At 44.7% G+C, this 13,503-nt stretch overlaps 1 protein-coding gene across 1 annotated transcript in view; it reads right to left on the bottom strand.

Moving 5' to 3' along the window:
- Positions 1-3: 3 nt before the first annotated feature.
- amer2 (APC membrane recruitment protein 2) overlaps positions 4-13,503 on the bottom strand; it is a gene marked incomplete at both ends in the record, with an annotated part of 21,642 nt that continues 8,142 nt past the window's right edge. The window contains 1 exon segment of the mRNA XM_080543540.1: positions 4-59. Coding sequence (XP_080399666.1) covers positions 4-59 — 56 coding nt within the window.

The raw sequence follows: 13,503 nt of genomic DNA, 5'->3' as shown, positions 1-13,503 counted from the left end.
CAGTCACCCCGTCCTGTCAACACCTTCACTGCATCCCACAACTCCATTCAGCATCACACCTGCACACAGCAAACAGGAGGGTAGAGAGTACATGAATCAGGGTATATACAGGAATCTGGAGGTTAATTTCAATACCTTTCTAAGACTTTTTAACGACCTTGTCAATCTTTTTCCAGACCTCACCGCCACTTGGAGCTGTAACCGTTGACATCAATGACACCTTTAACTTAACAGTTTTAGTTTGCAATAGACTAGACCACTGTCATACAACAGAATTTCCGGTTCATCTTTGTTTTTTAAAATAAAACTAATAAATTCACGAACTTTTACTAAAGGTTTTTAGGACTCAAACTATTTGGACAGAGTCTAGTTCAGAAAAATACCTACAAAATTCAAGACCTCATAAAATCGTGATAATACTTTTTAATACTTATTAAGGGTCTTGATTTTCCCAAAATTGATTCATCAACTTTTAATACTTTTCAAGACACCGCGGATACCCTGATGAATGCAACTCAAAGCGCTAGGTTCTAAGGTTGTAATGATGTTAAAAAGGGAAATCATAGGACGTTTTAGTGAAGACTTCATAGCCGTCATGTTATCACCGCTTTTCAAGCCGCACAATAAAAACATTGTTGCAAAAAGCAGGAAACACTTGTCTCGACCCCACTACCGAGGATTGCTAACTTAGCTATTAGGTAAACAGGCAGAAGTGACAACTGCTCAAAGTCTGCGATGACTCTTAACCTCTGTGTAATGCTCGATTGTAATAGTGTTATTTGAAGATTAGTTTAAGATATACACAATTCCATATTCTCACAATTTACCTTTCTGTAGAAAGCGTTTCCGACTCTCAGAACATATTTTGGGTTTCGCGCCCGGAAAGACAACAAACCTGTCACGTGTCCAAGTACGTTCGGCCAATCAGAGGCAGGTGGGCGTGCATTACGCTGAATGCGGGTACGAAAAAAAATAACGCGGCTGGCAGCGTCTGCAGAGAGGTACCGTGCTTCTGGGCACCTGTGCGTCCCAGAACATTCGGAGCAGGGGTAGACAGACACACAGACATAGAGGGGTAGATAGACACACAGACATAGAGGGGTAGATAGACACACAGACATAGAGGGGTAGATAGACACACAGACATAGAGGGGTAGATAGACACACAGACATAGAGGGGTAGATAGACACACAGACATAGAGGGGTAGACAGACACACAGACATAGAGGGGTAGACAGACACACAGACATAGAGGGGTAGATAGACGGACATAGAGGGGTAGACAGACACACAGACATAGAGGGGTAGATAGACACACAGACATAGAGGGGTAGATAGACGGACATAGAGGGGTAGACAGACACACAGACATAGAGGGGTAGACAGACACACAGACATAGAGGGGTAGACCGACACACAGACATAGAGGGGTAGATAGACACACAGACATAGAGGGGTAGACAGACACACAGACATAGAGGGGTAGACCGACACACAGACATAGAGGGGTAGATAGACATACAGACATAGAGGGGTAGACCGACACACAGACATAGAGGGGCAGACAGACACACAGACATAGAGGGGTAGATAGACACACAGACATAGAGGGGTAGATAGACACACAGACATAGAGGGGTAGATAGACACACAGACATAGAGGGGTAGATAGACACACAGACGTAGAGGGGTAGATAGACACACAGACGTAGAGGGGTAGATAGATAGACACACAGACATAGAGGGGTAGATAGACAGACACACAGACATAGAGGGGTAGACAGACACACAGACATAGAGGGGTAGACAGACACACAGACATAGAGGGGCAGATAGACACACAGACATAGAGGGGTAGACAGACACACAGACATAGAGGGGTAGATAGACACACAGACATAGAGGTAGACAGACACACAGACAGACATAGAGGGGTAGATAGACACACAGACATAGAGGGGTAGATAGACACACAGACATAGAGGGGTAGATAGACACACAGACATAGAGGGGGTAGACAGACACACAGACATAGAGGGGTAGACGGACACACAGACATAGAGGGGTAGACAGACACACAGACATAGAGGGGCAGATAGACACACAGACATAGAGGGGTAGATAGACACACAGACATAGAGGGGTAGACAGACACACAGACATAGAGGGGTAGACAGACACACAGACATAGAGGGGTAGACAGACACACAGACATAGAGGGGCAGATAGACACACAGACATAGAGGGGTAGATAGACACACAGACATAGAGGGGTAGATAGACACACAGACATAGAGGGGTAGATAGACACACAGACATAGAGGGGTAGACAGACACACAGACATAGAGGGGTAGACAGACACACAGACATAGAGGGGTAGACAGACACACAGACATAGAGGGGCAGATAGACACACAGACATAGAGGGGTAGATAGACACACAGACATAGAGGGGGTAGATAGACACACAGACATAGAGGGGTAGATAGACACACAGACATAGAGGGGTAGATAGACACACAGACATAGAGGGGCAGATAGACACACAGACATAGAGGGGTAGATAGACACACAGACATAGAGGGGTAGATAGACACACAGACATAGAGGGGTAGATAGACACACAGACATAGAGGGGTAGATAGACACACAGACATAGAGGGGTAGATAGACACACAGACATAGAGGGGCAGATAGACACACAGACATAGAGGGGTAGATAGACACACAGACATAGAGGGGTAGATAGACACACAGACATAGAGGGGTAGATAGACACACAGACATAGAGGCGTAGATAGACACACAGACATAGAGGGGGTAGATAGACACACAGACATAGAGGGGTAGATAGACACACAGACATAGAGGGGTAGATAGACACACAGACATAGACACCGTCATTCTAAAATATCAAAATCGGAGGGAAAGAGGGAAGCGAATAAAAAAGGGGTAGCAGCAGTGGGATCAGGAGACAAGAGGAAGACAACTACGTGCAATACAAAACAGAGCGTGTGAGAAGCAGGGTAGGAAATAGACAAGAGGAGGAGGTGATGACAAGACGAATAGAGCACAGTCATTTGAATGGAACTTTTCACATTATGGGAAATCAATGGTGTACTTGTATACTAGTGTCATGTCCAGGGTGTACTTGTATACTAGTGTCATGTCCAGGGTGTATACTTGTATACTAGTGTCATGTCCAGGGTGTATATTTGTATACTAGCGTCATGTCCAGGGTGTACTTGTATACTAACGTCATGTCCAGGGTGTACTTGTATACTAGCGTCATGTCCAGGGTGTATATTTGTATACTAGTGTCATGTCCAGGGTGTATATTTGTATACTAGTGTCATGTCCAGGGTGTATATTTGTATACTAGCGTCATGTCCAGAAGGTGTACTTGTATACTAGGGTCATGTCCAGGGTGTATACTTGTATACTAGGGTCATGTCCAGGGTGTATACTTGTATACTAGCGTCATGTCCAGGTGGTGTACTTATATACTAGCGTCAGGGTGTACTTGTGTACTAGCGGCATGTCCAGAAGGTGTACTTGTATACTAGAGTCAGGGTGTACTTGTATACTAGCGTCATGTCCAGGGTGTATATTTGTATATTAGCGTCATGTCCAGGTGGTGTATTTATATACTAGTGTCATGTCCAGAAGGTGTACTTGTATACTAGCGTCATGTCCAGAAGGTGTACTTGTATACTAGTGTCATGTCCAGGGTGTATATTTGTATATTAGTGTCATGTCCAGAAGGTGTACTTGTATACTAGTGTCATGTCCAGAAGGTGTACTTGTATACTAGCGTCATGTCCAGAAGGTGTACTTGTATACTAGTGTCATGTCCAGGGTGTATATTTGTATATTAGTGTCATGTCCAGAAGGTGTACTTGTATACTAGTGTCATGTCCAGAAGGTGTACTTGTATACTAGTGTCATGTCCAGGGTGTATATTTGTATATTAGTGTCATGTCCAGGTGGTGTACTTGTATACTAGTGTCATGTCCAGAAGGTGTACTTGTATACTAGCGTCATGTCCAGAAGGTGTACTTGTATACTAGCGTCATGTCCAGAAGGTGTACTTGTACATCAAGCAGCCTCATGCTATGGAAACAGGAGATAGGCTCCTGCCCAAAGGGTCTACTTTTAAAGTAGAGAGTGTCACCTTTTATTTGATGGTGTTTGTGTACATATTGGTTTCACCGTTCAAAAAGTTTTTGTTTTTTAATTCATAGGATAATCCCCCTTTTTAAAGGTACCCAAAAGTAATAGGACAATTGGCTTGACAGGTGTTTCTGGTAAATCACGTGTATTCCATCGCATCATCTGTGCAGATATAAGAGAGCTGGCAATGTCTAGAATTGATTCTAGCCTTTGCATTTGCTATTGGTGTCTGTCAACATGAGGACCAAAGAGGTGTCAATGAAAATCAAGGTCATTATTTGTCATTATTAGGCTGAAAAATCAGAAACAGCCAAAACCTTAGGCTTGCCAAAATCAACAGTTTGGAACATCATAAAAAACTAAAACAAATAAAACATAGTCAGCCAAGGAAGACAGTGGGTGACCAACAACTATCACACAAAGTATGACAAAAGTACTTAAAACACCCTGCAGAAGTGTGGAAAAGGGTGTTATAGACAGATAAGATTAATATTATAATGTACCAGAGTGATTGCAAGAGGGAAGTTTGGAAAGAAAAGGATCTACCCAACATTTATATCACATCATCTGTGAAACATAGTGCCGTGGGTGCTATATTTGGGCATGACTGTACAGATGCCACTAGAACTTACCAACTTGTCTTAATTGATGATAGTAACTGCTGATGGTAGCAGCAGAATGTATTCTGAAGTGTACAGAAACATCTTGTCAACTCGACTGCAAGCAAATGCCTGCAAATTCATACTTAAGAACATGCTTTTTATTTTTATTTTATTTTTTTGCCAAAAAGTGGAAAGGTCTTGACTGGACAATTGGATTTAAATCCATTTGAATGTATTTCATTTCCTGATGAAGATTTTAGACAAAAAAGACCTGCAGTACAGGCCTGGCCAGGCATCACCAGAGAAGACACCCATCGTCTGGTGGTTTAGGGTTAGGGTTTCCAATTTTAAGAACATGAAATCACAATTTAAATTAAAAACTCCAACCAACACTTCAACCTAGTCCATATCCAGAATTACCCACCAGACCCCAGTGTCCATTATCACCATCATCAATAAATGTAATTCATTACCAATGGTGATAATGGACACTGGGGTCTGGTGGGGAATTCTGGATATGGACTAGGTGGAAGTGTTGGTTGGAGTTTTTGTTGTTGTTCTAATTTCTTTAGTCTATTGTTGACTGACATATTGACCACCGTACACTGGCACACTATTACATAGTTCTACACATATCTGTTATTATGAATGAATGGTCTTTATTGTCATTGATATAGTACAGGTACCAAACAACGAAATTTGGGAGGGGGGGGCTCCCCTGGTGCTAGGGGGGAAAAAAACTAAAACAAGAAGGGAAAAGAGCTGGTTTACATAAATAAAGGCTATGTACACTATCCACTATACTATACTGTACAGATAAAACACTGTGCTGTACTCTATGCTATGCTATACCTATTCTAACATTTCCTATCTCTGAACCTTATGTACCCGAGGGTTGTCGTATTGCACATAGTGTTATTGCACATTCATTTAAAGTGTCGCAGTTTGCAGGTTTGTAATGTTCACAGTTGTATTTCAGTGTTGCACTTGATTTCAATCTAGTAGCTGCCATCAAATTGTCTAGATTGTCCAGGGCCTAGAACCTAGGTCTTTGCTGTGTTCAGGGCCTGAATGGCCCTGGGGTCCAGCAATTACTGTTGAAACACTGCCTATGTTTAATAATATTTGTTTCCCCCACTGGGGGAACGATTGCATTTCCGCCTGCACTTTATGAAGAATATTTGTTACACATGCAGAGGCAACCAACAATGTAACAACTGGTTTGCCCTTACCTTCCTTGCCTCAACTGCCCACCAGACCCCAGTGTCCATTATCACCCTCATCAACAAATGTAATTTATTACATTTAATACAACATGTTCTAATCTATTTTCTTTAGAGTCTGTTGTTGACTGACATATTGACCACCTTAAACTGGCACAACCAGCAATGTAACAATTGCAATTCCGCCTGTGTCCACTGGAGGACACAGGCCACTAGGAATGCACGTGGTGACGTCACGATTTTGAAACTCAAAAGCCCTGAAAGTCTCTCCTTCTCTCGCCGGGCGCAGTGGCGTGCGCCTGTAATCCAAGCTGCTGGGAGGCTGAGGTTGGCGGATCGAATGAGCTCAGGAGTTCTGAGCTGCAGTGCACTATGCCGATCGGGTGTCCGCACTAAGTTCGGTATCGATATGGTGCTCCTGGGGGAGCCCGGGACCACCAGGTCGTCTAAAGAGGGGTGCACCGGCCCAGGCCGGAAACGGAGCAGGCCAAAGCCCCCGTGCCGCTCAGTAGTGGGATCGCGCCTGTGAATAGACGCTGTAGTGCAGCCTGAGCAATATAGCGGGACCTAATCTTTTCATCTTTTTTTTCTCCACCAAATAGCATTTCAATGTTGTACTCCATCAGCGATATTGTTTTCGACCATTTGCTTTCTAGTCTGCACATATCTTGCCAAACCGTAACTTCTCTGTCACTCAGGCTACTAGCGATAAGAGCCGCTTTTCCGACAACCCGTGATCGCCTCTCTCTGGAATAAAGAGGTAATAATCTTTATTTAGAAACAGTACATATTGTTTCCAGCAGAGAGCGCAAATCTACAGTCAACAAACTGAGAGGTGGATTGGTTGGTGGGTTGGTTTGGAGTCGGAGAAAAACAAATTCCACTATTTCCTTATTATTTTGTTTGTCCACTATATTTCTGAATGCTGATAGACAGACTGACATCTACTGCAAGATACTAACTTAGAGCAAACCACATTTAGTATTATAACCATATAATGATTGAAAAGTGACAACATCATTTTACTTCCACCCCCATAGCTGGTTGGAAGTGAGTTGACTGATGTAAGACATGGCTATTATTGCTATAGCTCAAAGTAGCCTTTAGCTGCACCGTTATGAAAAGATAGAGGAGAAGAGGAGGCATATCTGGCGATTTGTTCACCTTAAGAGTTTAGTTGGACAGATGAAGGAAAAGAGACATGGAGGGCCTATTGAGACAGATTAACCCTTGGTCTTCCAACACAACCATACTAGTACTAGTCAACTCCCAGGTTGGCTGGGGAGTTCATTTCCCTCGTAATTTATACCCTGTAGAGTTCTGGTAATATACTCAAGAAAGAAAGCTGTGTAATTCACCAATGTTGTTCCCCTTTCTCTAGAAAGCGCCTTGAAAAGAAAGTTCTATTTTCTCTCTAATGAATCAAGTTACATTTGTGAGTTTGATCAATGATTAGATCATCCGACAGGATTATGTGACTGTTGTCAGGTAGAAGAAACAGTGGAACATGTAGGCCTACTTGTTAACTGCAGGAAATATACATCAGAAAGGGGGGACATGATGGAGGGAATGACAGGAGCAGGACTGACAGGAGCAGGTTTGAAGGGCATGCTGGAGTGTGGTGGATGTGGACAAGGCAGGAAGTGTCTGGTCAGCTTTAAGCGAACAGGACTGATAAGGAAAATCTGACAAAACGGACATTGTAGGAGTTAACTAACTCCAGAAGATGGCAATAATGCAACACCAAGGATGCACGCTGCCGTTAAAGCCAAAAGAAGAAGAAGATTTAATGGTTATGGTGTGGTTATTGTTTACTACTACATACTAACCTACAAACACAAGACAGAAGCTTACAAGGATACTTGGAAAGTACAATACATTTTATACGTTTTATTTCAACCCAATCGACCCAATAGACAGCTCTGCTCACAAGAGGGTTGGATATAGTTATCAGTATAATCAGTCTTAACATATGGAAACCTGCCCTACAGTGTAGCAGACGCATCTGTCCACAGGCACCAGCACACAGAGCTAGAGAGAGAGAGAGAGAGCAAGCTAGGAGATGGAGATGGAGTAAGGTCACCTCACCACATTTTGGCTGTTTGTCCCGAAGGACAGAAGATGTCCAGCATTATAACACATTAGACATGAACTCATGATCTCCATGTAGATAAAAGGTCCCATTATGCATAACTCTCTCATTGTGGTACAGGTCTACTACAGCTATGGAGGCTGACCTGCGGAAATCAAAGGCAGTGAATCTTTGTTGCTGTGATACTGGCGTCAGAGGAGAAGAAAGGTGAGACCAGCATTCATTCGACTGAGAGACAGAGAGACAGAGAAAAGACATTGGAGCAACTGGTTTGTGACATTTGTCTGAGTGACTTTATATATGTAAATGAGGAATGGAATGTGCTGAACTCTGCATATTAGTATTACAAAAGCATTAAAACGGTGCTTGAAACCAAGGGTCAATCCCATACAAATTCTAAATAAGTCCAGCACTCACTTTGTTTAATTTCTTATTTTTGCTCTGCTCATCACTATTTGGTCAACCAAATTGAAGGCCTATAGAGTATCTGTCGGCTACTAGTCATGGTTCTCCCAAAAATTGTCTTAGGAATCCTGTGCTGCCCCTCTGTGGTCAGAAGTTGCCACTACATTCAGTGAAAGGGTTTGAATAGCATTATGAATGAGAAATTAAATCACCTGTCACTCCAGTCCCACAGTCACTCCACTTAACATGAATGCAGTTTCCTGATCTATCAAAGCCTCGCCCCTGCCTGTCAGAATACAGGTAGCAAAGTTCAGTGTGTCAACAGTCCTTTCTGACAGGCACTGAAATTCACCTGCCTGCTCTGAGAGACACCAGACTAAACACACAACTCACACTGAGAGGAGAGAGACTCTCTTTACACAACTACAGGAGGGAATACTGTACAAACCAGTGACTTAACCTGCTGCTGACTGAATCAGAGTATGTGTTCAAGAATCAACATTAAAAGTGAAAGTAAACCTTAGAAGCCATTCCAGAGGAGGCATGGAGAGTGACTGTAAAAAGTAAAAAATGGCTTCCAGAACGTCTCTCTCTCCGTGTGCTGTGACCCCTTTAAATACCTAATAATATGGCCTCCTGCCATGTAGCCACAGTTTCTGTAAAGCCTGTGCAGTAATACTGGGAACAGAAAGAATCTTATGAATGTAAGATCCTCAATGCATCCTCAATGGCTTATGGTAGAGAAATGAACATTGGTAAATGGACTGCACTTATATAGCGCCTTTATCCAAAGAGCTTTACAACGGCCTCTCATTCACCCATTCACAAACACATTCACACACCAATGGCAGCAAGCTACCATGCAAGGTGCCGGCCCGCTCACTGGGAGCAATTTGGGGTTCAGTGTCTTGCCCAAGGACACTTCGACATGTGAAGCCGGGGCTCGAACCACCGATCTTCCAACCTTGCGATATATTAGATGGCGGCTCTACCTCCTGCGCCTCAGCCGCCCCACAACATTAAATTCACAGACAACAGCTCTGGTGGACATTCCTGGAGTCAGCATGCCAATTGCACGTAAGAGAGCAGCCAGAGTGAAGCAGGAGAGGTCAGCAGCTCAGCCTAACGCTCCCACAGTAGCCAGCCCAGCAAGAAACGGAGGAGAGCACAAGAATGGCACTTAAGTGACACTCACACACACGTACACACACCAACACACACCCTCCCCAGCTCACAACACTCCCTCCCCCTTCCACACACATGAGTCCCCTCACCACCAAATGCTTCTCATTCCCCAGACACACACTCCCCCCCCCCCCCCCCCCATTTTTTTTTCTTTTTTTTGGGATATTAGACTACCAGGACTAGAGGGACAAGGGAGATGTAATAGGTGGTAATTGATCATACAGTACAGGGCTGAGACACACACTGTGGTGGGTGAATAATGTCAAACTGTGTCAAGGCTTGCCCTGTGTAAAGCCATTACTATGCAGGATGTGTATGTGTCCTCAGGTTTGACTAAAGGTTTAAGAGTTGAGTAAGAATTGTAAACGCTTAGAGCAGTTACTGTAAATCTGAGAAGGTCAGGAGGATGTTGTAGACATGAGATGCCCGGATGGCGTCCTGGGACGGGTGCTGAGGGACTGCGCCGACCAGCTGGCCGGGGTTTTCACCAACATCTTCAACCAGTCCCTGTCCCAGGCCACCATCCCACCCTGCCTGAAAACCTCAACTATCATCCCAGTCCCGAAGAAAAGCACGGTGAGCTGCCTAAACGACTACCGCCCGGTGGCACTCACACCAATCATCATGAAGTGCTTCGAGAAACTAGTTCGGGCCCACATAGTCACACGCCTCCCGCCCAACCTGGATCCATACCAGTTTGCCTACAGAGCCCACAGGTCCACAGAGGACGCCATCGCGACGACTCTCCACTCCACTCTATCCCACCTGGAGAGGGGAAACAGCTACGCGAGACTACTCTTTGTGGACTTCAGCTCTGCCTTCAACACCATCCTTCCAGACAGGCTAGTGACCAAACTACTAGACCTGGGACTATCACACTCTATATGTGCATGGATCAAGGACTTCCTGTCCGACCGCCCCCAGAGGGTGCGGGTGGGCTCCCACACCTCCACAGCCCTCAGACTCAGCACTGGGTCCCCCCAGGGCTGCGTGCTAAGCCCCATCCTCTACAACCTCTACACCTACGACTTCACCCCCGTCCACCCCAGCAACTCCATCGTAAAGTTTGCAGACGACACCACCGTGGTGGGCTGCATCTCGGGGGGGGACGAGGCGGCGTACAGGGATGAGGTAGAGCAGCCGAGCAAGCTGTGCAAGGCTCTTCTTATCCACCTAATTTTTCTGGTTTTCTGCTCGAAATGACATGCCCACAGTGAATATAGAATATCTCCACAATCACAAGGGCCTTCATAATGATCTTGTAGAAGTGTCAGAATCAAAATCTATGTTACTGTGTCAGAGCAAATAGAGCTAGAACATTATAAAACATCTCAAATTCAGTCTCCGCCTAAAAAACAAACAGCTTTTACAGTGAATATCACCTTGGAAACCTGATAACCAAGCCCAAATCATCTAGGAATCAGTACTCCAGGGTCTTATTAGTACTTGTGCCAAAGTTGATGCTAGTAATGTGAGCAAATGCAACTTTGTACCTGTTTTAGTACAGGTATGTTTAGGCGGACACCTATATGTTTAGGCCATTTGGAGATATTTTGGCACCATCTTTGACCTTTGACCTTTCTCATGTATCAGATTTTTTTTTTTTTTTTTTTGGGGGGTTGGCCGACCAATGGTATGGAAATTTGGCGTTGAAACCGGACATGACACATTCTCCAGTTGGAGAAAACTGGATGTGACTTAGGCCGTGTTTACCGTCTTGGGAAAAAAATTGTGGCATCGTATAGCATGCAAAATTGTGAAAAAAATGTGATATCGATGAAGAGAATTGATCGAGGTAAACTCTTTATTTCACTTCGGATGCCCACCGGGGTCCGTGGAGAAGAAGACCTGCTGCTGAACAAGTCAAAGACCCAGGAAATCATCGTGGACTTCAGGAGGAAAAAATCTGAGGTCCAGCCCCTGCTCATCGACGGAGAGAGCGTGGAGAGAGTCTCAACCCTCCGATTCCTGGGGGTGCACATACAGGATGACCTGTCCTGGAAGAACAACACAGCAGCCACCATCAAGAAGGCACAACAGCGGCTCTTCTTCCTGAGAGTCCTCAGGAAGGACCACAACAAGCAGGAGATACTGGTGGCCTTCTACCGCTGCGCAGTGGAGAGCATCCTCACCTACTGCATCTGCAACTGGTTCTCCAGCTGCACAGCCGCAGAGAGAAATGCGCTACAGAGAGTCGTGAGAACAGCCCAGAAGATCACCGGCGCCCCCCTCCCCTCTCTGGAAGAGCTGTACAACACACGCTGCCTCAGGAAGGCCTCCAAGATCTCCAGAGACCCATCCCACCCTGGGTACGAACACTTTGCCTGGCTGCCCTCGAACAGGCGGTACAGGACCACGGCCGCAAGGACAAACAGACTGAAGCTCAGTTTCTACCCCAGGGCCATCCAGGCCCTGAACACAGCAAAGACCTAGGTTCTGGGCCCTGGACAGTCTGGACGGATTGATGGCAGCTGCTGGATTGAAAAATCAGGTGTAGGGCTGAGGCACAAATGTGTACATTTCAAGCCTGCAAACTGCGACACTTTAAATGAATGTGCAATAGCACTATGTGCAATATGACAACCCTAGGGTACATAAGGTTGCAGAGAAATAGGAAATGTTAGAATAGGTATAGCATAGCATAGAGTACAGCACAGTGTTTTATCTGTACAGTATAGTATAGTGGATAGTGTACATAGCCTTTATTTATGTAATCCAGCTCCTTTCCCTTCTTGCTTTTTTAGTTTTTTTTTCTTTCCTAGCACCAGGGGAGCCACCCCTCCCAAATTCCGTTGTTTGGTACCAGTACTATAGCAATGACAATAAAGACCATTCATTCATTCATTCATTCATTCATTACCTGTTGAGTCACAAAGTTTCAAACGTGTGTTGGGTGTCAGAGTAAAAGACCACTGGTCTGTCTGGTCTAGACCGAGCCTGGTCGAGCTCACAGCACACAATGTTCACTCCATCATACACCACTGCGAAACACTTGGCAGGTTGTCAGAGACAGGGATTACTGTACCATGGCGTAACATTACAAACAGAGGCAGGAGTTACTTTACAACAACAACAACAACATTACAACAATTACAACAATTACAACAATTCTACAGTGAACCTAGATGCTCCACAATCGTGGCATAGCATACTATGTAATCACACAGGATCATTTTGATTGCATTGAAATGCTATGCCATGGTTCTGGAACATATTTTGCCTGAAAACTATTCGTTCAGTATTTTACACCTTATAGTCTGATAGTTCCCTATCCTAAAAGTCATCTATGGTCCAGGTCCAGGAGAAATTGCAATGAATGGTTCATCTGTCTTTAAATAGCCACTAGCTACAAACTTCAGCTAACTAGCAACAGCTAACAAGAAACATTGAGAGTGATAGGGGCTGCTTTTCCTTTTTCTCTCTCTGTACTATATGTGTCTGTGTGTGTGTGTGTGTGTGTGTGTGTGTGTGTGTGTGTGTGTGTGTGTGTGTGTGTGTATGTGTCTGTGTGTGTGTGTGTGTGTGTGTTTCACTGCACCAGTCCAACTCCAATCAGGTCTTTTTAGTCTCTGTGTCAGGTCCCCCATCCCTAACCCCCCACCTCTCTGCCCAGCCCCTTCTTCTTATTGGATGACCTAGTGGGGTTTCCATGGAAACGTCTGTAGCGAGGCTACCATGTGAAATGTTACTGGGGCTCAGTAACACACACACACACAAACACGCACGTGCGCACGCACACACACACACACACACACACACACACACACACAGACACACTCACTCTGTTAGGAACGACATCCCCTGCTAGGACTTATCAAACA

Source organism: Nansenia antarctica (genome assembly GCF_963989245.1).
Source record: "Nansenia antarctica genome assembly, chromosome: 12".
NCBI classification, from domain to species: domain Eukaryota; kingdom Metazoa; phylum Chordata; class Actinopteri; order Argentiniformes; family Microstomatidae; genus Nansenia; species Nansenia antarctica.
Note: the sequence above shows the minus strand (reverse complement) of the source record. Positions and strands in the feature narration are given on the sequence as shown.